General features: G+C 35.9%; 3 protein-coding genes, 1 non-coding gene and 2 pseudogenes across 7 annotated transcripts; 3 read left to right on the top strand and 3 right to left on the bottom strand.

Moving 5' to 3' along the window:
- Positions 1-12: 12 nt before the first annotated feature.
- On the bottom strand, positions 13-3,553 carry LOC142552327 (E3 ubiquitin-protein ligase At1g63170-like). 4 transcript variants are annotated; one of them, XM_075662066.1, is made up of 5 exons: positions 3,327-3,553; positions 2,071-2,866; positions 1,319-1,444; positions 926-1,217; positions 13-387 (listed from the first exon to the last, which is right to left on the bottom strand). In XM_075662066.1, the coding sequence occupies exons 2-5, from the start codon at positions 2,706-2,708 to the stop codon at positions 187-189; spliced, it is 1,257 nt and encodes a 418-aa protein (XP_075518181.1). In that variant the 5' UTR covers positions 2,709-2,866; positions 3,327-3,553; the 3' UTR covers positions 13-186. The 4 variants fall into 4 exon arrangements, with proteins under 4 accessions (XP_075518181.1, XP_075518180.1, XP_075518182.1 ...); XM_075662065.1 differs by having other exon boundaries at positions 3,347-3,553; XM_075662067.1 differs by having other exon boundaries at positions 2,071-2,844; positions 3,347-3,553.
- A 250-nt stretch (positions 3,554-3,803) lies between these two features.
- On the top strand, positions 3,804-7,180 carry LOC142552326 (serine/threonine protein phosphatase 2A 57 kDa regulatory subunit B' kappa isoform-like). The gene is made up of 2 exons (XM_075662064.1): positions 3,804-5,589; positions 6,552-7,180. The coding sequence occupies exons 1-2, from the start codon at positions 4,453-4,455 to the stop codon at positions 6,885-6,887; spliced, it is 1,473 nt and encodes a 490-aa protein (XP_075518179.1). The 5' UTR covers positions 3,804-4,452; the 3' UTR covers positions 6,888-7,180.
- Positions 7,181-8,297: 1,117 nt separating this feature from the next.
- LOC142551055 (gibberellin 3-beta-dioxygenase 1-like) lies at positions 8,298-10,104 on the top strand. Its single transcript, XM_075660097.1, has 2 exons — positions 8,298-8,820; positions 9,428-10,104. The coding sequence occupies exons 1-2, from the start codon at positions 8,327-8,329 to the stop codon at positions 9,984-9,986; spliced, it is 1,053 nt and encodes a 350-aa protein (XP_075516212.1). The 5' UTR covers positions 8,298-8,326; the 3' UTR covers positions 9,987-10,104.
- A 4,439-nt stretch (positions 10,105-14,543) lies between these two features.
- Positions 14,544-16,163, bottom strand: LOC142550815 (putative indole-3-pyruvate monooxygenase YUCCA4; annotated as a pseudogene).
- A 1,126-nt stretch (positions 16,164-17,289) lies between these two features.
- TRNAG-UCC (transfer RNA glycine (anticodon UCC)) lies at positions 17,290-17,364 on the top strand. Its single transcript has one exon. It is a non-coding gene; the product is annotated as a tRNA-Gly (tRNA).
- A 2,671-nt stretch (positions 17,365-20,035) lies between these two features.
- LOC142552322 (uncharacterized) lies at positions 20,036-22,341 on the bottom strand (annotated as a pseudogene).
- Positions 22,342-23,316: the final 975 nt, after the last annotated feature.

Genomic DNA, 23,316 nt, shown 5'->3' with positions numbered 1-23,316 from the left:
TCGCATACAAAATAAAACAACAGTACACATTTAAAATCATGGAATGCAAATAACATTATACCCATTAAACTACAAACAGTAGAGCCCCATCAGTTATGAGCATTTGGGCATCAACTCAACCATACACAAGAATATACCCTCCATCAATAGGGAAATATTGTGCTGAATAATATTCACTGAGTTTTATTACATAGTTTGGTCTCGCAGCCTGGCGGTTGCTTGAGTCAGGGAACTCAAAATGGTCTCGCCAACATCAGTTTTGCAGAAAGGACACGAAGCGTTGATTTTCAGCCATTTATCAACACAATCCTTGTGAAAGAAATGGGAACAAGGCAACTCTCTGAGCTCATCATTGTGAGCATATTTCGCCAAGCAAATACAGCATACCTGTGGAGCAGAATGACCAACCATATAATTCCTAGTCAGAACTATTGGGGATCATAAGAGCTTGTAAATTTATGCATCAAATAAATTGAGCAAGGTTGCGTGCAAATTTTTTCTGAAGGTTGAAAAACCACAAGAATGGGGTCAAATTTGGAGAGAGTCAATTCAACAAAACAGTACAGAAACATCTAGAACTTACATTAAAGTTGGGTTAGGTATTTGCTATATTGAGTAAGTTCAATTTATTTAACATAGATGGTTGTGATGTACGGACTAAGAGACTCAACATTGCACAGATAAATCTAACAGTCTATGCTGCATATGGTGCTTTGACAAATTTACTTCCTATAAGGCAACAAGCACCTAGAGATATAATCTCAATTTATAGCTAGATCATACTTCAATGTCCTTTACACTCGCCCTTCCATAGACAAAACTAACAAAAAAAGAATTTAGGAGAACAAAGTAGTCAAATCATTCAAATAAATCTATATATAATGAAAAACTTGGGCAATTCGAGCATGAGATAACCAAAGCTTACCGCATCTTCTTCTGATATTAAACGCTCTTTTTCCGTTCCAGCAGCCACTATGCCACCTTCACCCTCACCCGAGCTACTTTCCTTGTTATTGCTACTCTTATTTTTCCTTGCTTTGAATTTATAAGTTGGCAAAGAACTGATAGACTCTTGAGTAGCTCCTCTGTTTGGAGATGAGTCTTCTCTGAATCTCAGGACTGAAAATATACAAGGGAGGCAGCAGCAAATCGTTGCACAGAGGATAAAAGGCATTGCATATCCAATACAACTGAAGGTGAGAAACACTATACACAACCTGTATGTGAAGAAAATTCGAAAAGTTGAGCACAAGAAACCAAATAAATCATTATCTATGGGACTTGTTTGTGCGTAAAGAATATGTATTACAGAATTAACCTGTACAAATTGGGAGCCTCAGTAGAAGATGAGTGCCCTCCAAAAATCCAAACATTACCAACCACAAACCAAACGGCAAAAAAGCAATCCAAAGCCATCTTGAAATATTCAACCAACACCTTAAGCCTGCAAGAATAAGCCCAAAACATTAAGCTCCCGTCAAAGTACTCAGCTTTATTTATGATAACAAGACAAAAGAGGTCTGCAATAAATGGTGGTATGAAGAACAATACCATCAATAATTTATCAAATGTTGAATCACCTTTTCAAATGGTATCATTGTTAACTCATTTTTTCAAATCGCTAACTGAAACAAAGTTAAACTATAACTACTTAACATTCATATGATATATCTCCATAGAAAGAATCAGGTCAAAGCAACACTTCATGAATCTCACTAAAAAATATGATCTTCCTAAAGATAAATGCCCGTCAGTACCCAAAACATAAGTCTGCACGAGTTCTTGGCAGAAAGAAAATTGTGGGGAAATAAGGTAAACTCGGGAAGGAAACAGTTTTCCCATATATTAATATGCAAAGAAGAAAAAAGCAGATTGTTTAGACCAAAAATGTTATTCTAAGGTCATCAGCCATTACAATACTATCAATGAGTTCACTCATATATATATATGGGAATATCTTGCTGCCACATCAAAATTCCTTCTTTTTTATTCAGTTTTGATCAAGCCATTCTAAAGCAGATTGTACACAGAGAGGGCACCTACATTATAAGTTTTAAAAAATTTGATTACCTTGGATTTGGCATTCCATTACTTGCGCCTCTAGTTGTTGTTGCAGTTGTCCAGCGATCTTCCGCCCCCGTAACTCTGCCAGTCAAAGAACCTGAACTATTGTTCCCTTGAGAGATCTCTTGACTTTGTTGAGATGAAACCTGTTCAGATACCTGGTTTCGATATTTAAAACGCCAATATAGAAGAGGAAGAATCGCCAAACAGCCAGATGCATAACCAACAATCCATGTTCTCAAAGGAGCTCCTGGTTTCTCATGATTCGAGAGAGATAAAACAATAATAGCAGCAATAAGTTGGCTAACTGTCAGCACTAGCTCAATGGATATCCATAACCCCGAATTTAATGGACTCCTTTGCCTCCCTCGACTATTTCCTCTTCGTATTAGTGATGAGTTCCTTGAGTTTGAGCCATTCAGTGGATACAGAGGAGCCCTTGAACTAGTAGACGGCTGATCTTCCCTATGTTGCTGCTCCAGGCCACTTGATGCCCTCTCATGGGAGGAGCCCGATGAAGCATCACTACTACTAGCAATTTCAATAACATGTTCATTCTCATAACGATTATCTGCTCGCTCCATTAACAACGGGACTTTGTGTGTTTGGCTTTTACGCTGAAGTCCAAGTAAGGGCAAAGCCATGCAAGTCCACGAAGCGGACAAAGAAAGCAGATAACATGGAATAACACTTCAAAACCCTTCCAATGTATCCAAAAAGTTAAACCTGTGATATAATTTGGTCACAGCAGAATGTGGTGGAATTTTCCTTTACACCAGCCTGAGCGTTTAAAACTTTGTTCCTGATCAAATAACAGGAGGCAGGATGAACCACTAAGAGTAGAATGAACAGTAATCATGCTAACAAACTATTACACCTCTTCAATAAAAACTAAACCATCAAATTAAAAGCATGAAAGTATGAAGTTCAATTAATCATCCAGCCATCCAAACTATCTTAACTTAGAATATTGCGATCAAACAAACAATGATCAGCATAAACTCATCAAAACCACAAAGATATTCCGAAGCTAAAACACACAGTAAAAGGTGACAAGAAAATCCTTCACTGATGCAAATTCCACAATCTCAGTAAATTCAGTGCTAAAATCGAAATCCCAATTAGCAAATTAAAGGCGTTTAATCGTTTAACCATAATCCACGGACTACTTCGACGGGCCAAAATAATACAAACCCCAGAGTGGCAAGAATTTCAGAAACAAAATCAATCAAACAGATTAAGCAAAAGGAAAAAAATGATACCGACGAGTGTTTCAATTTACCGACGAGTGTTTCAATTTAGCGAGCCTCGGAGCCATAACCAGGTAAAGATTTCCACGAGAAGCTTTGAATCGCTTAATTTGATGGTTTTTGGATCATTACTCCTCGAAATTGTAGAAAATCTATCTACCGACCTATCACAATAAATTAAAGAGTTCGTATTTAATCGTCTTTCGGTGTCCTTTATTTTTACCTGCCTTGACAGAGTCATCCGAGAATATTCTATTCACTCCACTCTAGTTAATTGCTTTCTAATTAATATAATTTTTTTGAGAAGAAATAAGAATTAGATTGTAAATTTTTAAAATTCATTTCAATCATTATTATTTTATGAGTTGAAGTGAGATATTTTTTTGGTTTTTATTTATTTTTATTTTATGTAAGTTCGAACATAATATATGTCTCTTGTCGGTTCAAAGATTTCATCTAAAATTAAGTGGCATACAAGAGACATAAATAACCATTTACAGGAAAGAAGAAAACAGAGTCCAAATCTCATGCAATCCATCGGCTTACAGGGAAAAAAAAGTACAACCATCATTTATTTTCTTTCCTTTTTCCTGTCTTCTCAGCGCAAGCAAGCAAGCAGACAAACAATTAACAACTCAATTGAAATTATTGAAGTTGATCCTTCTCTTTTCAAAAAATCCATCCATCACTGCCAAGGTTTCATCATTATCATTAAAGAAACACACTCACATGACTCTCTCCACCGCCTGGAAACGTTTGGTTGTCGAAGATCCAACTTTTTCCTTGTAATCTGCGTGTGTTGGTGGGTTTTTTTTTTTCCGCCCAAGAATCGTGGTGGCCCTGTTTATTTCAAAATCTCAAGCGCCTTTAAACCGTTTATTTAAGTTATTTCTCCTTTTGTTCGAAGATCACAATTCATGCAGTAAGTTACATCTATTGGATTTTCTCAATTTAAGGTTTTTTTCACCAGATCCCCAATTTTTAACATCTATGCATTATTCTCTGGGCTAGATTTTCATCCATCGCCTCTACTTTAAATGACTTTAATTTGAAAACTCTAAAGCAAAGCTTCGGTCCAGATTTTTTAAGCAAAGTTTCAGTCTTTTATCCAATTGAAAGAGGAACTGGAAAACCCAGAATGTGGAAGCTAATTCTTAACAAACTCCCTCGAAAATCCCAGAAGCCGGATCATGATTCGCAGAGAAACCCTAGTTCAGGCCCTAAGGCACCAAGTCAGGTTGCGGCCCGGACCAATGTAGCCAACCCTTCTGTCAAACGGGCTTCAGCCGCGGTCTTTCCAGCCAGTGTGATTGCAGGAATTGAGCCGTTGCAAGCATTCAAGGATGTTCCGAGTTCAGGAAAAATGAATCTTTTCATCAGTAAGTTAAGTCTTTGCTGTGTAGTATTTGATTTCACTGATCCGACCAAAAATATCCAAGAAAAGGAGCTTAAGCGAGCTACACTGCTCGAGCTTCTTGACTTTGTATCACAGAGCCCTCAAAAATTCTCGGAGCCTGCGATTTTGGCATCGTGCAAAATGTGCTCCATAAATTTGTTCCGTGTTTTCCCACCTAGTCATCGGCAGAGTAACAAAAATGGGGGTGAAAATGATAATGATGATGAGCCAACGTTCGATCCTGCATGGTCTCACTTGCAGATAGTTTATGATTTCTTGCTGAAGTTTGTGACTTCCACTTCTTTGGAGGTGAAAGTTGCTAAGAAATATATTGACCATTCCTTCATTTTGAAAATAATCGGCTTGTTTGATTCGAAAGATCCCAGGGAACGGGACTGTCTTAAGGCGATTCTGCATAGGATTTATGGGAAGTTTATGGTCCACAGACCATTTTTAAGAAAGCGCATAAGCAATGTGTTCTACAGATTTGTGTTCGAGACAGAGAAGCATAATGGTATAGCTGAGTTGTTGGAGGTTTTTGGGAGTGTTATTACTGGTTTTGCTATACCTTTAAAAGAGGAGCATAAGATATTTCTTTGGAAAGCATTGGTTCCGCTACACAAGCCCAAGTCGTTGGGGATTTACTTTCAGCAGCTGTCTTATTGCGTGACTCAGTTTATTGAGAAGGAGCCTAAATTGGCCAGCGTTGTGATTGATGGGCTATTGAAATATTGGCCAATTACGAATAGCCAGAAGGAAGTGATGTTTTTAGGTGAGTTAGAGGAGATTCTCGAAGTGATCAATATGGCTGAGTTCCAAAAGATCATGGTTCCGTTATTCCGGAGAATCAGAAACTGCATAAATAGTTACCATTTTCAGGTAACCATTCGATTCTACAGTAGCATTAATTTTTATTAGATGTATGTACAATATTTTTATTGGTTTTTGTATAATCTAATATATTCATCACCATAAGTTGGCTGCCGGAAAGAGGTTGTAATATGGCATTAAGTAGGAATAAAAATCAACATTGCACTTTTTGTAAAAAATTGCTACACGTGCATTTCATCGACAAAAGTTTGTCCTCAACCGTCACTAAATTGCGTAGGATCCCCTACGCCCATAACAAATGTTATTTCCCTAGGTTGTTATCCCGAATCTTGCAATTTATTTAAGAATCAGAGGTGTAAGGGGTCAGATCAAGGCTTTGCTGAAACTCCTCAAAAGGGATTAAGATCATCAAATGAGAGCAACTGGGATCCGCAATTTCAGAAACATTATAAAATGGTCTTGATAGCCAATTAAAATTTAATGCAGGTGAACCATCCGAGAATATTTAGTACTCGGGTTCGAAAATATTAGGCTGCGAGAATAATCTGCCCGACACCACAGGAAGGCATTATGCTTGATTGGATAGACTTGAGAGGAGGTAATATTATTGATTTGAAGTTGGTTTTATAGTTGGAAATGATAGCTTTTTTAATACGGAGAAATTAATCAAGAGAGTGTTTAATGATATGTTTAGGTATATTAAATGGCAATATGTCCGTACTTTTTTTGGAGATGCATAACCGAATTTATCAAATATTGTATTGTTTCCCACATGGTTTTACTATCAAGGGATCTTAGCCTTTTCTTCCCCATTCGATATATGTTATTTTGACCAATCATATATATAATTCTGTGTCTACTGCATTTCTTCTACGTTAAAGTTTTACCAATCTTTCCACTTTTAGTCTTGCGAGATCTCCTGTGGCATGTGAAATTTTGTCTCTGAACCAACGCATTTTGACAGATGAATCAATTCCAGTTTATTACAATTTCCTGCTGCCCCATTGCAGGTAGCTGAAAGGGCTCTGTTTTTGTGGAACAATGACCAAATTGTCAATCTAATCGCATACAACCGCCAAATTATACTGCCCATAGTATTCCTGGCTCTAGAAACCAACGCACAAAACCACTGGAACCATACTGTCCTGAACTTGACTTTAAACGTGAGAAAAATGCTCGCAGAAATGGACGATGCTCTGGTTTTAACTTGCATCTCCAATTGTCGAGAGGAGCAAGAGAAAATGAATTTGGTCATGGAAAAGCGAAAGGAAACTTGGGAGCGTTTGGAAAATAGGGCCAGTCTTCAGCCAGTATCTGGAAACACTGCTGTTATGGTAACTTATTAACCTCCTTTTTCCCTATTAAGGCAAGACCTTGTTGGCCTTTGTTCATCCATCCCAGAATCGTTTTGTAATGGATTTGTTGCTGTTTAAATATTTTGTGTTCCCCAACAAAGGGTAGGGGAAGTGTAACTCTTTAGCTGTATTGTTTGTAAGGTGAGTTGTGACTGCTTCCATGTGTGCCTTGATATTTGTAGTTGCTATATTTTTTTTAGATCTCTGTCTTACCTTTTATTGTTGATGAACTGTTAGTTGACTTTTAGGTAAATTTTATGAATGAAAAATGCGCGTTTGGGTTCTGAGTCCGACGAGGAGAAAAAGTATGGGGTTCTCCACTAGAAAGGATGATGCATGATCAGTTTTCATGAAGCGTTGTTTGACATAAATCTGAGTCTCTAAATTGTCTGATGATGGTCACATAGACAATCACCAGTCTTTCATCTTACACACTGTGTTCTACTTGAATCGAAACCATGGTCATCTTCTTCGAATCAAAATCCAAATGGGTAATTACTTGTTTTCGGTTCAAAAATCAAGACAGAACTTGGTCACAAATTACTTAAAGTTAGCCCAAGTTCTCATCCCACTAAACTATGAACAAAATAATACATGAATGTGATAATTGTTGCGTAAAGCAATAATAATAATAATAATTGTATTTATAGATGTGAAAAAAGGAGCAGAAAATCAAGAGACGAGGAGGAGAATTATCAAGTCAAACATATGTAGTTACAGTAACTTTTTTTCTTTTGGTACGTAGTTAGTCCTGGTCCCTAATTTATATTACATCAACAGGATCGATCGGATGCTCTCTCGTATTATTGATAGGCAACATATTTTTCTCTTCTTGTTAAATCTTTGAAGTTTCAAATTCCAATTCTCGTCTTCTAAGAATTTATACAATCTGTTCAAGACAAGAAGTTAACAAGTTAATTTATTTAGTAGTCCAATTTTTTTTTGTATTTTTCTATAGTAACAAGAAATGGGATATATGTCATATAATAGAAAAATACATGGCCAAGTCATGGGTGAGTGCCAAACTTTCTTTCATGCTGTTTCAATTTTGTCTTCGTTGAACACAACAAAATTACAACCTACATCCAACGTTCATGCACCGAGCCATTACAGGCCTTTCCTTGGTTAAACTTACTACATGAGATTACTGCCTATTAAGGATCACAGGCTATAATTTTCCCCTTCAAGAGTTGTGCAGAACTATCCCCACAAGTGAGTATATATAATTATATCCCCAAAATCAGTACTTAAAGACAGCACTCGGTCCATAAAGCCGTCCAGCGACGTGTAAAACACATGGAAATCATTATTCCTACCTTGTATATAATTTTCTGTATCTCACCTAACCTTTTGGTCAGTCCAAAACTTATGTCAAACAAAAATGAGCTCATTTCTCAATTCTCAAACATAGTACCACGCAAAAATCCTTAATGGCAACAACTCTTTCAGAAGCCTATGGGGACAGTCCTCTCCAACTTAAACACATCATCCCTCTCGATTTCGACTCGATTCACGACCTGCCTGACTCACATGTGTGGACCGAATCCGTCGATCTTTTATCGGGAAAACATATATGTCAGGCACATGTGGACGAGTCGGATGTACCCATTGTTGACCTGACGGCTCCAAATGCTGTGGAAGTACTGGGCAATGCCTGCCGAAAATGGGGAATGTTCCAAGTGACGAACCATGGGGTGCCCTCGAGTTTGCTCGGGAATGCGGAGTCATATGTTCGACGGTTGTTTGCTCTCCCTGCTGAGCAGAAACGGAAGGCGTTGCGTTCTCCAGGTGGAGCCACCGGATATGGGGTAGCTCGGATTTCTCCCTTTTTCTCCAAGTTAATGTGGCATGAGGGCTTCACCATTATGGGTTCTGCGGTCGAGCATGCTAAACTACTTTGGCCTCAGGACTATGAAAAATTTTGGTAAGCCGCCCGTGCATATCTAGGTTATGTATAACTACTTATAACATGAAGAAAATCCCTATCATACGCGCTTGGATTGAATATTTGGAGCCGTGAATTTCAAATCAAATTCATTTGATTGTTTGATGAATTTATTTCAAATTCATTCTTCTAATCACTCTTCCAAAATCAATCCTTGCCATCTAAATGTAATATCCTTTTCAAAAAATGTTCTCTTTCCTTATCACTCTGGAAACAACTTTTAACCTAATTACTTAAAGCTATTGCAATATGCTGTATGCAGTACTGTATACAAAAACTTGAAATTATGTAAGGGAAAATAATCCATAATCCCACATTAAATGTTTTAATATAATATTATGTCCATCACAGTATGTATATATCTAAAGTTTAATGTTTATATAAAATAAAATTGAAATAGATGGATAACATAATTATTTTTAATTTGTGAAACCCGAGTCAATCCTCGGATAAACAAGAATGCGAACTCGATCTCATCAAATTCAGCACTTTTGACTGATCAGCCTATTGTAGCACTAGCTAGTACATAATATTAAACTTAAAATTTATTGATAAATAAATACTAACTAACTGATTAATTTTTCAGCAATGCAATGGACAGTTATCAAAAGCAGATGAAATCATTAGCCCACAAAATCTTGGTTCTCATGCTCAAGTCCTTGGAGGCAAAAGATCAAGAAACCCTACTTTCTACAGCTTCTGTCCACCAATCTGAAGGCGCCTTGCAGCTAAATTCTTACCCTTGTTGCCCCAACCACAAGCAAGCCATTGGCTTAGCTCCACACACAGATTCCCTACTTCTAACAATTCTTCATCAAAATGACACAGAGGGTCTTCAAGTTTTTCGAGAAAACACGGGATGGATAACTGCTCCTCCAGTTTCAGGAGCCCTAGTCGTCAACATAGGTGATCTTTTGCACATCGTGTCAAACGGGCTGTTTCCGACGGTGTATCATCGTGTGATTCCAAACGAAATGAGGCATAGGTTTTCGATGGCCTTCTTCTACGGCCCTCAAAGTGATTCTGTGGTAGCTCCCCTATCGAATCTCGGTTTTCCCCGGTATCGTTCAGTTACGGTTAAAGAGTATCTCAGTATCAAGAATAAGCATCTCGACAAGGCAATTCCGATTCTTAAAACAGTGTAGATGTGCTCATTTTCATAATTGTTCAACTAGGTCTAGAATTCTTGAACTGCCTTGGAATAGATAAATATTCTGGGGACATATTTTTTTTATTTCCAAATGATGCGAGGAGATTGTATTAATTATTATGGATGATAATGCGAGTAAATAAAGAATGTTAAATTAATCATATCTCACGACTCTCTGAAATATTAGGGTTTTCCTTCGGAAAGACTGCAAACGCAAAATAGAACTTCTAAAATAGATAAATAATGAAAATAATTGATCACTTCTATTAAGCTGTCATAAATAATGATTTTTCTACGTTAACATATTACGAGGAGTTTGGGATTTAGCAATAGCTGGTATCGACAATATATACAAATTTTTATGAGAGTGACTCACGGATTAATTCTGTGAGACGAATCTCTTACTCAATCTGGCTAGTGAAAATGTTATTTTTATATGTTCAAAGTATTATATTTTGCATCGAATATGAAGTGAGTCGACCCGTCCCATTAATATAAATCTGCGGGACCTTCTCACATTACCTCATATATCCCAACACACACACACACACATATATATATAACATAATCATGTTGATTGATTTGATGAGATTATAGTTTTAAATAAAACAAATCTATAGCTATCATATTACATTAGCTTCCCTTTATTTAATTCATTTTTGGCATAGAAACAAAATCGAATATGTTTATTTTAAAATTAAGCATCTTGAATCACGTACGTAGAGACAGGCATAAAGAGACATGCATAGTGATCACAAGCTAAGCTTGCAAATTAATTAATTAATTTTACACCAAATTTAATTAACTAATTAAAACTTGGTGATAAGGCTTAATTTGTCTGCCTTTATGTATTATTAGTCTACGGGGGAACATTTGTTCAATAAACACACGCACCAAAATAAATTACTATTTCACCACGAACCAATTTATCTTATAATTAAATTTAATATTTGAAATTGAACCATTAATTGTATTAATGCAAATAACATATTCATAATTAAATTTTTTTTATACATATTAAGCAACATATGGCAATATTTGAAATAAATTGAGTGGTTACGTACTGAAATTGAGTTAAATGATCACGTCTCGTCGTGATTAAAAAGTCCAAGAAAATCACTTTAGCTTTTGTCGTCTTCACTATACTAAGATTAAATTTTTCCATAGGCGTGACCAAATGTAATGGAAATTTTTCCACATGTACCTAATTAATCAGTCAGCGTGAAAACAGGCACAAATCACAAATTTTTTTTAATATAAAAAATTATATTGTACGAGATAAGATAATATATATATAATTTAGCACTAGTTAAAATTATTACTTATGTTTTTAAATTCTCATGAGAATAATACGACACTAATTTGTGTGTATATGTTGCATGCATGTGTGTCATCATGTGTACACATATGTAATTGTGTGTTTGTGCACACAAATACAGTGTTCTTGCAGGAGGGCTTGTTAACCCAAATCAAGCAGCAAAGAATCTTTTTACGTTTAATTTGCATGGATGAATTTGAAATTTATAAATTTCGATTATATGTTATTATTAAAATTTTAAATCCATACGTTATTTATTTACACAAAGTAGAATGCATTTTAAATATCTCTATTATTTGCTGAATTTGAAATAAATATTCATTAACGTCGTAAAATATATATAAATATATAGGTGATGGATTTGAAATGTGGATGTAACTTTTCTAAAACTACAAAAATACATTTGAAATTCATGTTCATCAATCCAAATACAACCTTAATTAGTTACAAAATTTCAGTGTTTTTGGACTGTTTTAACATTAATTATTAATTAATTTTAATAAAAAGACGTGATTACAACATTATAACTATAAAATATATATATTCAACCTCGAAATGCGTCAATAGTTTGTTTTATTAAGAATAATGACACACTATAAATCAAAATTTAAATAGTCAAATGTATTCCTTGACCAGTGATGAATTTGCATTTTTCACACACATATTATATATATATATATATATATAAATCAAAATTGAAATAGTAAAAATCGCAAATAAAGATTATTAAAAAAATTACAAAATAAAGAGTACGTTAGGCTGGGAGCAAAGCCCAACATAGAACGATGCAATAATTGATTCTAGGTTCCTAGATGTGTGTGGGCCCATTTGTTCATTTGAGCCCAATAAAGTTCATAAATGAAATTATCTACATATACTTTAGAACCTTAAAAGTTAATATTCATGATTTGAAACTTAGATTACATTTTCACATGGTCCTATATTTGTTTCTCTAAATAAGTATAAAGTTCTCCGTCTCACCCGGTTCGGTTTGCTTAATTTTGGACAATAAATGATCATCTATCGATAGTATATGAAAGAAAAAATTGCAAATTATATATAGATGAACACATTGAAAATAGCGAAAACCATTACTAATTTCACAAAAAAATATTGCATGTGCCCGATCACCAGGCGCCAGGAGGAGGTCATATAGGAGACGGTTTCACATATTTATATATGTCGACACAATCTATATACGGAGTAAAAAATAATATTTTTTTAATAAATCGGGTAAGATCAAAAATGTGTATCTTATAATTATACAATAAGATGGTACCCGTGGAGAAATTGGTAGGTAGGTGACCATTCTAAGAGTTGTCTCTCCTCCAAATGACACAGAAAATACCGATGCACGGACGCCACTCCAATTCGCACCTCAATTCAAAAGCGACATCATATTCCATACTCAACTTCACAAAAGGAATTTCAATTAAATATAAAATTAAAATTTTGGTAGAATCCAATTGGATATATAAAACAAATAATTGATTCCCGGACTTTAAAAAATAAAAATTAAAAATAAAAATTACTACATCGCATTTGTCTGGGGGTGAGTCGGGCGAATGTTGCATGCATGGCAAAATGGCACGCAGGACACTGATTTTGATTGGTACCTATGCACGCCATGTCATGCCAATATATCCTTGTGTACTCCCTAACCTAAATTGCGTGGCATTTTAATTAATTATATCGTCCAGCTACCCAATCCTATATCGGACATTTCCTATATATGGTCGTATAATCTTGGTATATGCTCATTGCAAACAAATACAAAATAGATGTTTTGAAGATAATGATAGAAAAATTATCTGAAATATATACTTTTTAAGGATCTTTATCTAGTCCACATTTGTCTTTTTATTATTATATTTGATTCATATATTTTTCGATAGTTTTTATACGAGTTAAATCTACGTTACATCGGGAATATTACTTCCTCTATTATGATGTTATTAAACAATTGAGTAACTAACTTTTTATGAAAATTAACATATATATTGATAATATATGGATTATCATAAAGAGAAAACATAAAATAATCCTTCTTTTATTACCCTGATCAATGCATAGTATTAGGTGATTTGTTATGTAAAGTAGGGAAAGGTTATGTCCCGCCGGGTTTCACTCGATGGATAATAACCCTTATATACATAGATCTCACACGATCAAACAATGAACCTATAAATTATGAGAAGTGCCCTTCAGAAATTAAAATAATTCTTTGATTTCTAACAAGGACAATATTTACAACAAACCCCTCCAACATAAATTGTAATTTCGAACATGCTCATACAAACTTTATAATTTACAACTCACCCCCTAAAATCAAAGAGAAATCCGAAACACAATTGACATTGTCCTCCCCCAAAATTTTCCCTGTCCCCTTCACATTATACATAAAAGTTATTTCAGTATCTTTTTTTTTTCCAAATAAATATATGGGCAAGATGTGTTGAGCTTAATTGCATTTTAGCCCCTTAACTATCCTCCATTGGTCAGTTAAAAATCCTTTGCAATGTTGACAGCGCCCGTCTGATGAAATACCGAGGAGTCCTCTTCTCGTTCGATGTGATATCGAATCATTCATGTTATCTTAGCCTAAAAGCCTGCCACGAACCGATCATTGTCCATGCAACCTCATGACATCGACGATTAACCCCCGTCCTCTTCGGCCCCGAGCGTCACATGACCACCAACTTCGGCTTGGTTCGTCTCCGAACCACACCGTACTAGGAGAGGTCTACTCTCACCAATTGCCGCGTCCCAAATTCTACGATTATCACCACTGTATCAAAACGAGTCTTTCCAGTGTTCTTATGTCCTTACCCAGAGGGTCACTCGTCTCGTAATTGTCCCAAATCAAACACACTTAACTTTAGAGTTCTTATGTGATGAATTCCCGAGAAGCAGATGAACCTTATTGATATGAGTAATACACATTAAGTCTTTTAAGCTCTCTTCTAAACTACACGGTCTAATATCTGAACAATTTTGTAATCTCTCATTCGGTGTGAGATCGGTTCATTCATGTTACCTTCGCCTAAAAGCATGTCAAGAGCTGCTCATTGTATGTGCAACCTCATAACACCGACGATCACCCCGACTTCTTCAGCCTCAGGCATCACAATCACTCATTTCTGATACTTTTTTTGTGCAATATATATCGGCTCTTGGCATGTCATTGTCCATACAACTTCATGACATCGACGATCAACCTCATGCTTTTTTCAGTCATTTTTGTGTGAGGTAGAGAACGATGTATGCCTGTGAATCGAGGAAAAAAAAACTAAAAAGAGAATGCAATGTCACCAAAAAAAAAAAAAAAAAGAAAATAATCCGTACGTCCAAACAATGTTTCCATTCCCTAGCTAACTTCGAGCATTGTTTGAGTTCATGTGTGGAATCATTCAACTCAAGCCTTGTCAAACACATTCGAGTATTGTTCAGTTATACCGAAGGCCACTAATTTAAATCAGAAATCCCATAAATATTCAAATAAAATGATTTATAACATGTTCAAAATAAGTACGCCATATAAAATTATGTTAAAAATATTGTCTTATTTTGATCATTAAAATTTATTCGACACACAATCTCAATATTTTCTGTACTTTCGATTACACACCTCGAGCCAACCAGGCACATTGTTCCAGTATCCAGTTGCCAAGATTATTGAATCAAATTCCTTCTCCTGACCATCCACGAATCTTGCCCCGTTCTGTGTTCTCCTTCACTCCTTCCATCACCTACAACATTGATATTTGCAAAAGAAAATAATGATACAAGATAGTCAAATGTTAAGCAATGCAGGCCTCTGATCATATGTATCGCTAACGAGTTCATTTATTATGTGCAATTTACCTTAATTTTACAGGATTTGATCGGAGAAAGGGCTCCAGCATCGAGTACCCGTGTTTTCCCAGTGGCGTTTTTAAGCTCGAGTGGGCCGGTTTCCGGTCGCCGGAGATTTAATCCATCACCGTTGCCTAAGGTGAGGTTAGCCACCAGCAAGAGGAACTTGTCAACAAGTTTTAATGGCAAAAATTTCAGAAGTGCCACTGCGATTGTAAATGTTGAGATCCCAAACATTTCTCTCGGTAAAATATGGACCTGGATGATCAAAAAATACATTTAGTTTTATCAAATTTGTTAACAAAAGGATAATGGGATTATTATAAGTAATTTGAAAAGTGTTACTTACAGAGTTTCTGACCACCATGTGAGGGTTTGCATTGTGCCTACAGAGATCTAAGCTTACTTCCATACCAGAATTTCCACAGCCCACGACCAAAACTCTTTGATTCTGAAACTCGGAGCCCGATTTATAAACATTGGTATGCATGACGGGCCCCTTGGAATTTATCCATATATCCCTTGAATTTCTGGTAAAAGGGCCGGGGTTCGGCATTTTCACCTGTGGCTACTATCAGCCACTTCGAGAAGTATTGGAAATCTTGAGTTTGGACCCTCCAAAATCCAGTGACAGAATCAAGTTCCACTCTGGAAACAGACTGATTGAATATTGGCTCAATATCAAAAGTGTTTCGCGTAAGACTCCATGCACGAAACGAACTGATGTTTAGTGGGGTACTTGGGGAAATTTTCAGGGAAACTAAGTAATGAGAGTTGGCAAAATTGCTTGGGGAGATGGAGTTTGAGGCGATCGTAGGTTCTTTTTTGCCATAAAGAAGCTATGAAATCGGTCCTTTCGAGAATTACAGAAGAAACGCCATTTTCTTGAAGGCATGCTGCTACTGCTAGGCCCGAGCGCCCTGCGCCTACGATAATAGGACCGGGGGAAAACAAACTTTTCGTTTTACCATTTCCATCTTCTTGTTTACAGGCACCCATTTAGAAAAATGAGCCAAGAAAATGGTGGAGAGTTCAAGAAATGAATCAGTAGAAAAGAGAAGACTATTTAAATTACTAATTAGGGTGAAGTTTCTGTTGTTTCACCTGAGAAAGAAGCATTCAAAGAAGAGCAGGATGCGCGATAATGAACATATAGAAGAACAGGGGTCAAAACAGTGTTTTTTCAATTTATATGCGTGCTTTTTCGATGCATATGTGTTGAAATAAAGCGGAGTTGTGGCGTGAAGGTGAAGGAAACCCCGTTTTTCCTGTATCTCAAGGCATTTTCTTCTCGACTTTATGGTTGCAGATGTCTGAGTTACAGAAAAGTGGTGAGAAGAGATATATATATTTTCTGATCAAATACAACATTACCCATCTTGTTAGTATATATGTGTGTTTTACTTATAATTACCCTTTGTGGAATTTTTAATAATTACATAATTGGACCAAGTAAGGTAATATGTGGCTCCATCTTGTCAATTCTGATCAAGAAAACACTGACATTTTTATGTAATATAATAATAAGTAATATTAATGTGTAATATTTTTATATTGTTATTTGGAAAAAAAATTTGAAATTCACACGTGAGCTCGATCATACTTATTATGTGTGCACTTTAATTAAACATGCACAACAGCAATAAAATATTATTTAGTCAGCATGGTTGATATTTTTTTTCCCACATATTGCTGATGATGTATAGGTATAATAATGGGCCTTTCTTTTTCTTTTTTTTACCGGAAACTACTTGGGCCTATATTTTAGGTGAAACGTAGATTTTGTGTAATTTGATTGGATTCTGGACGAATGAGTCTCATTTACCGGGATCTAGCTTTTAATTTTGTATGAATATATTATATTGTTTCCTCGGTTAAAAATTGTACTTAACGATAATTTCTAAATAAAAAAAATTTCAAAATCGACCAGAAATTCCAAATCGATCAATAGAAAATTAAAATAAGTTCAAACAGGAAATAATTTCTTCAGATAATAATTTTATTATATTTTAGATATTATGGAACTAGTTTTCTTCGAGAAAAAAATTAAAATATGGAACTAGTTTATTATTGGGCTGCAAAGCTACACAGTTTTATATAGCTTATATACGACATTACAGCAAAGGCGTTTGTAGTCCAACGGTTAGGATAATTGCCTTCCAAGCAATAGACCCGGGTTCTTCGACTCCCGGCGAACGCATCTTTTTGCCTTGAATTATGAAATTCTTAGGGATTATATACATTACGATGGGGTAATTTACTTCAATTTTTATCGCAACATTTTTCAAGAAATACCTTCTTGACATAATTTAGAATCAACCTACTTGACTGTTACAAATTTGATTAAGAACACCACATTAACAGTTTTTCTCAAGCATCATCTCATCGCCCACACTTCACTTTTCTTCAACAATTTCATAAAAGTCGAGAATTCTTCACTATCAAAGATATAGCAGCACTTCCGTGATCCTCAATGAGCATACACTAAAATCATGAAAGAGCCAACCTACTGTTACATTAATATGGGTGGAATATCGTCGAAATAAGGTATGTTGTCACGCCCCGAGACCGGGGTTAGTCGACACCGACGTTGCTCAACAATCACATAATCGTCAAACAATAAGCCTCGCAGTATAATATATACCACAACCAGTTTATTTCTCATAATCAACAAAAGAATCGTCTTTACAACTCCAATACCAAAATTTCTGGAATAGATTAAGCCTTAAAACTTCTGGAATAACTCGAGATTTTCTACCATCCCAAAAATTGTTTTTGCTCCTCTTTATCCATTCGTTCTTATCTGGGTGGGGAGGAAGTAAAGGGTGAGTATTTTGGTAAATACTCAGCAAGTGGGGACCGTTCGAGACATGACAAAAACTTACTAACAAAAACCCATTTAACTTGAATAATTTGAAAAAATGAGAACTGGTGATGGTAGGATTTCAAAATTGAGCCTGGATCTGGACTGTTGCAGAGCTTCGATACTCGGCACACTAAGAGAGCAAAGTCTCTAAAATTCCTAGGGAGAACTAGAGAAGAAATTTCGAAAATGTGGAGGTGTGAATTTTTAATGGCATGACTCTCTTATTTGATTTGTTTCATCCTACCCGTGCAGGCCCGGATCACTCCACATGAGTGATCCGGGCCCACCTCCATGTAAAGAAAAAAAAAAAATTGGCTCGAAAAAATCCGAGCCGTTGGATCGACCCCTGCAGGCAGTGCCCGCAGGGGTAGGGTCGACCGAACCCTCTTATTTATAGGGGTTGGGTGAAACCTGATAGTGTTTTATCCTCGCGTTTGAAATTTGAATCAAACTGTAAATCTAGGATAATTACCATATCTTATCCATGATACTGGATAATTTCGAAATCTATATATCCATTCCTTTGATATATTTTCGAAATATTCTCTTATCCAAGCATGCAAAATTTCGAATTTTGTGTCTAATTCCCAATATTCGGTAGATATTTATTTTTCAGTACAATTAAATCTTTTATCTTAAATCCCAAAAATCTCCTTTAGTAATTTCAAATTTGTGGTAAATTATCCCAAAAATAATATTATTGATTTTCCTTAAAATTCTGGTAGGCGAACTTTTAAATTTTCCCATGCCTGTATTTTTTTATCGTGCAGAATTTTTCCTATCACCATAATTTCGAAAATCCTAATTAAATACTCCAATATTTCGAAATTTAAGGATCATATTATCCTTAAATTTTATATCTTTATCTGGTATCAATATCGTATCAAATTTTAGATTTTTATCTAGTATTAATATCATATCAAATTTTATATCTTTATCTGGTATCAATATCATATCAAATCTTGGTTTATTTATCCCAAAATTAGGCTGATTATCAAAATTTTTATCTGAAAAATCGGGGTTTCACCTATGTTCCTCAGCTGCGGCACCCTTCATTCTTCTTCGCTTTCTGTCATCGGATCAAACACATCTCGATCAGACACTGCTGACCGCTGCTTTAACCGCCCGTGCTCTTTGTTGACGGGCATCCTAATAGACTGCTATTCTTCAAGAGCTGAATCCAAGTCCACGAGCCCTCATCAAAAATCGACATGTTGGTGCTTCTTGCACCATGGGGACTTATCAGATGAGCTGCCTCTCCTGTCAAAACCACGTTATCTCAGAAGTATTGTTCCAGAGGTTCGCTGTCATATATTGCATTCAAGAAATGTTCCTTTGTTTGCCTCATTACTTTCACCAGTTCTGGAATCCAGACGTATTCTCAATCTTTTAAATCTGGACGAAAGATTGATTTCTTCTAAGTTGAGCTTGAGCAGTGTTTTTGCAGAAATTTCACCTACATGATCATTGGAGAGCGGTAAGAAGATAGCTGAATTAGTTCGGGTTGTTAGATCCAAGACTCGAGAAGTTTCTGAGACAACACAACTGATCGAGCCCAAGTCCTGCACCGGTCGCACGGCCAGTTCGAGGTGAGCTTGTTTTCTCCAGCACCACCACATCCCAACCAGCTGCAATCAGAGCGTGAGCTCATGAAAGTTCAGCTATGCTGCCGCCCACCACCATTGCCTTGGCCTTACTTATTGCTTCCTTCATCTCCACTTGGTTGAGATCTCAGGGGAATATCGAAAAGTCTAAGAGGACAATAAAATGAAGAAATAATAATGATTGGAGTATCTGCATAACTCTGCAAATCTTAAAAATTAAACTCATGGTTTAATATGATTAGTTTGGCGTTATACTATGCTTAAAATCCGAAAGGTACCAATAATATCATATCCATTAATATATCTGTTTTACCTGTCGTTTGGTTGTAGAAATATGGACTACTTTTCCTGTTTTCTTGCGCGGTGAGACCGACATTCAGATTCTTGTAGCTCAATAAAAGTGAAATAAAAGCAATAATTTGTCATTCCATACAGATGCTACTTCAGTTTATAAACTATATCTCCAACATATAGCTTTTGCTTAGAATTTCCATCATCCCCTCTTGTATACATTTCAAATTGCCAAAGCGAGCCTAATCTGGTAATCGAACAGATGAAAAATTACAGCAATACAGAAGGGATGTCAAAGAAGAAAGGCATGGTCCTTTGCTGCAACTCTTCGCAATCTTCTTCACTAGCTGTAATCGGATCAAAGGGCTGGTGATGAGGAAGGACTAAACCTTGTTTGATGCATCCCAATCTTCGAGAAAATAGAACCTGCTTTGAGGTGACTGGTAGACGAATCGACTGATATTCTTGGAGAGCTATGCTCGTATTCTCAACCCTCTGTTTTTCGAGACATTTCCCCAAGACAGCAGCATCCAGTATAGACATGTTTGTACTTCTCAGACCAGTGAGGAGTAGTTGGGTGAGCTGCGTCTCCGACCAAAACCACATTATCCCAGACAATTTGTTCTAGAGGCTCGCTGTCATATATGACGTTCATGAATGGCTGGTTTGTTTCTCGTATTAGTTTCACAAGTTCCGGTAGCCAAATCTTCTCTGCTGATTCATGCATCTGTTCAATCATTTCGCTGCTAACTTTCATGGTAACTGAGTTTCCCTAACAAATATTACATTAAATTTTAGTAACATTTTCAAAGTTATAATGATGCGAAACAGGCCCATCAAAACCGACAGCATTTTGGTCATGTCTTATACCTCAAGTACCGGCTCTGGTTGATTAACATAGCAAATCCAATTGATCCTTTTGTTCAACAGCTCATATAACGCAATATGAGTTCCTGATCCAATGTTAAAATATAAACATCTCCCAAGGTCGGGAAAGGCCTTTTTCAGACCCAAAATGGTTTCTGATTTTTCATTATCCGAGAAATCAAGGACCCCTCTCCATGCACAATAACCTGAATATCTAGTAAACTGAATAGATTAATCCATGAAGCTAATTGCCAGTTCTCAACATTGAAAGATACCATGAGAATATCATCTGCTGTTCAAACCCACAAACCTCAATTTATGGTCAGGAAAGAAGGTCTGACGTATCGAAGAGAGACACCCGTCTGCTGCAATAAGTAAATCAGCAACAATGTCGATTATCTCACCCCTTTGAAGAACTTTACTCTTAGCTTTCACACAAGTCTTGTCATCAGAAACACTAAATGAGAGGAACATATGCCCCCACCAAACAACACCCAATGGCAACGCCTTGTATAAAAGTCTATGAAGGTCAGCCCAGTATGCTGCTCTATAATTGAAGTTCTCATCTCTGGCCAGCACCCAGCTCGTTTTCTGGCCCCCATCTGTTGCTTGGTTCTATAATTCCGGGCAAAAAGCTAGTAAGCCTATTAACATAGAAATTTGGAAAAACTAAGCCAAAAGCCGGTCATGCAGCCGTGTTGATCTCAGATACGGTAAAAAAAAAGCTATTAAATTACGTCAGATATAATGGCCCTCACTCCGGAATAAGGCTCCTCACTGATATGAATTCATGTGGAGATCTGCTTTATAGTGACTGGCAATCCTATCCAACCTCCTCGTAGATTTTCAGAAAAAGGATTTGTCTTTTAAAAAAAATAAAATAAAAAGGATTCATCTTTTTTAGAAACAAGAACAAGTGACAATAATCAGGACAAATGAGATATCAATGAACCTTGCAATAATACGGGTACAAATCAAGATGACACAAGTCAATCAATCAACCTGAGAACAATTTACAAGAACGCCAAGCAAACACATTTCAATCTCCAGGACTGATTTTTCATTTTGAGTGGATTATTGCAATAAAAGCATCGCTAGAATTTCCCGGTTAATGTTTTAAGCAAACTCTTGAAATTACGGTTCACTTACTTGATCAATTGTGAGGGGTAAGGTGTTGAGTTGGAGCATGTGGGGTTGTTTGATCCACGAGTCGATGAGTTTTTGAGACAAAGGGTCAAGTCCTAATCCAGCACCGGTGGCGCAACTCGTCGGAGGAGAGCGTGTTTTCTCCAGCACCACCACATCCCACCCGGCGGCTATCAATGCGTGAGCACAGGAAATTCCCGCTATACTGCCACCCACCACCACCGCCTTGGCCTTCCTCTTTGATTCTTTCATCTTTGGACTTGAATTTCTTGGACGTGGAAGCTAGTGGGCAAGGCCACAAAGCAAGGAGAACGCTTTGAAGAGTGCTCCAGAATTATCAATTATGGATTAGAATCACCCCTCTTTCCAGTTCACAACCAGTTCAATGGTTTAAAAGCTAGATTATTCACTGTTCCAATATATAGACATCTCGCCAATTTAACCTTTCACGTGAAGTTTGGAATACATTTAGACCAAAACTTTCCGATACAGTCTCACTGTATTCATGATACATATCTTTTATTTGAGTTATTTATGAAAAAATATCACTTTTTATCCTAAAAATATTACTTTTTATCGTGAATATCGGTAAGGTTGACCCGTCTCACATATAAAGATTCATGAGACCGTCTCATAAGAAACTTCTCTATGTATAGTTGGGGGTTTGCAAAAATTTAATTTGAGTTTTAATATCAAGATCATGGATTTACATTTAATCGTAATTTTCCATTATAATCAATCAAAGTTATGGTTATGTTTTGATCCTTCATTAAAAAAAAAGTTACAAATATTGTTAAAAAAATGAGAAAAATCGTAGAAAGTATTCAATGTCTTTTTAGCCATAAATTAATAAAAAAAAATATAAGCAAACAAAATTGAACTATAAATTTTAATACGTGTAGTGTGTGTTTTATATAGTCACATAGAATAATATTAGTATCGAAAAAGGGTTTTGGGTGAATAAACAATAATACTTTGATGAGTTATGTGACTATATTCTCTGAAAATTAAGGAATGTTTTTTTATATAGTAAATTTAAGGGCTATTTTTATTATATTTATTCTATTTTATTAAAGTGATGAACATAATAATAACCACTTAAAAAGAGTACTAACTTTTTCTTCCAATTTTACTCTTATATAATACTAATATTACACTTCTGTTTTTTGTTTTATTTTTTAAAAATTTCAAAACACACTTTTATTTTTATTTTTTTATTTCAACAATTCAAATATTCATTTAGTCTCTTTATATTTTGTCAAATTTCATTTTAGTCTATCAATAATAATAAAAAAATTATATACACAGGTATCGCGTGCGAATAAGCATATGAAATAATAGCGATGGTGGGTTCACTTTAATAATTGAAATTATCAAG

The sequence above is a fragment of the Primulina tabacum genome, chromosome 7 (genome assembly GCF_025594145.1).
Source record: "Primulina tabacum isolate GXHZ01 chromosome 7, ASM2559414v2, whole genome shotgun sequence".
In the NCBI taxonomy this organism is placed as follows: Eukaryota; Viridiplantae; Streptophyta; class Magnoliopsida; order Lamiales; family Gesneriaceae; genus Primulina; species Primulina tabacum.
Note: the sequence above shows the minus strand (reverse complement) of the source record. Positions and strands in the feature narration are given on the sequence as shown.